The sequence below is a fragment of the Cariama cristata genome, unplaced genomic scaffold (genome assembly GCF_000690535.1).
Source record: "Cariama cristata isolate BGI_N322 unplaced genomic scaffold, ASM69053v1 scaffold34642, whole genome shotgun sequence".
NCBI classification, from domain to species: Eukaryota; Metazoa; Chordata; class Aves; order Cariamiformes; family Cariamidae; genus Cariama; species Cariama cristata.
This window is the reverse complement of record NW_009602670.1, coordinates 1-1,194: the sequence shown is the minus strand read 5'-3', so window position 1 is coordinate 1,194 and position 1,194 is coordinate 1. Positions and strand designations below refer to the sequence as shown.

At 64.7% G+C, this 1,194-nt stretch overlaps 1 protein-coding gene across 1 annotated transcript; it reads right to left on the bottom strand.

The window, feature by feature from the left end:
* Positions 1-211: 211 nt before the first annotated feature.
* LOC104157522 (regulator of G-protein signaling 19-like) lies at positions 212-446 on the bottom strand (the record flags this gene model as incomplete). Its single annotated transcript, XM_009694882.1, has 1 exon — positions 212-446. A coding segment is annotated over one exon (235 nt), but the record flags the coding sequence as incomplete, so codon positions are not given.
* Between the last annotated feature and the right edge of the window lie 748 nt (positions 447-1,194).

Here is a 1,194-nt window from a genome sequence, read left to right as displayed (position 1 = left end):
TGCTGCCCCCCGGAGGTTTCGGCCCCGCAGCACAACCCGGCCCGTGGTCCCCGCTGCATCCCGGGGGTTGAGGAGGGGGCCGGGGATGCCCTCCCCACCGCCGTCCACAAGCACGAAGCAAACCCGGTACCCTGCCAGACTCATCCCCACCTACCCCATCCCCAAATTGCCGCAGGGCTGCAGCCCCCTCCCCAGGGGCTCTGCCCCGTACCTCCTTGGGCGAGAGGATGGAGATGTAGTCCTCGTAGATCATCCTGGCCTTCTCGTCGATGGTGTGCTTGTTGCACTCGTTTTTGAGCTCCTCGCACGCCAGCCAGAAGAGCATGTTCTCCTCGCTGTACTCAGTCCGCAAGAACTCCCGGAAGACGTTGCGACCCGCCGGGCTCTTCATCAGCTTGTCGAAGGACTGTGCCCAGCCCCGCACCTCCTCCGGCGTGGGTTTGGCACTGCCAGGTCCCCGTGGGGAAGGCAAGGGGACAGCGTTAGGGCCAGCTGGGGAGGGCTGCGGGCTCCCCGCTCCGTTCCTCCCCACGCAGCTCGGCCGTGCTCATCCCTGGTCCCATCCTGGAGGGACCATGCCCCAACGCATCCCCCGTGCTCACGCCGAGGCCGTTCCTGCTCAGGCTCCAGTTATTACAGAGGCTTTCGGAGGTCGCTCGTGGGGTCTGTCCCGGCTCCTCTCGGCCGGGCTGGAGCGCAGGCTTGCTTTTAGCTGAATTTCCCAAGCTGAGACGTATTTTGGTGCTGGCTTTGCACAAACCCAAAAGGGAGGAAAAGCCCTTCCCTCGCAGAGCGGCAGCTCTGAGCTGCCCCGACCAGGGAGAGACCGACAGGGGCCCGTCATCCCTCACGGCTGGGGGGGGAGGGAGGGAGGCTGCTCCCCAGCAAATTCTCATTACCTGCTAACGCAGGGCAGGAGCAATTATTATCAGTGGCTAATTAGCACGGCTGAGCCCTAACCCTGCTGCACCTGGCACTGCACAGAGCACCCAGGCTGGGTTGTGGGCAGGGCGTCATACCCGCCCCCCAGGGAGTGGGTGCTCGGTTCAGGGCATCCCCAGAGCAGGGTGCCAGCAGGATGAGGCTCTGCCCTTGGGACATGGCCTGAAAGCTGCTGAGGTCCTTGCGTGCCTCAGTTTCCCTCTGCAAGGGGCCCAAGGGCCAGAATCGCAGAGGGCTGCAGTCCGTGGCTCC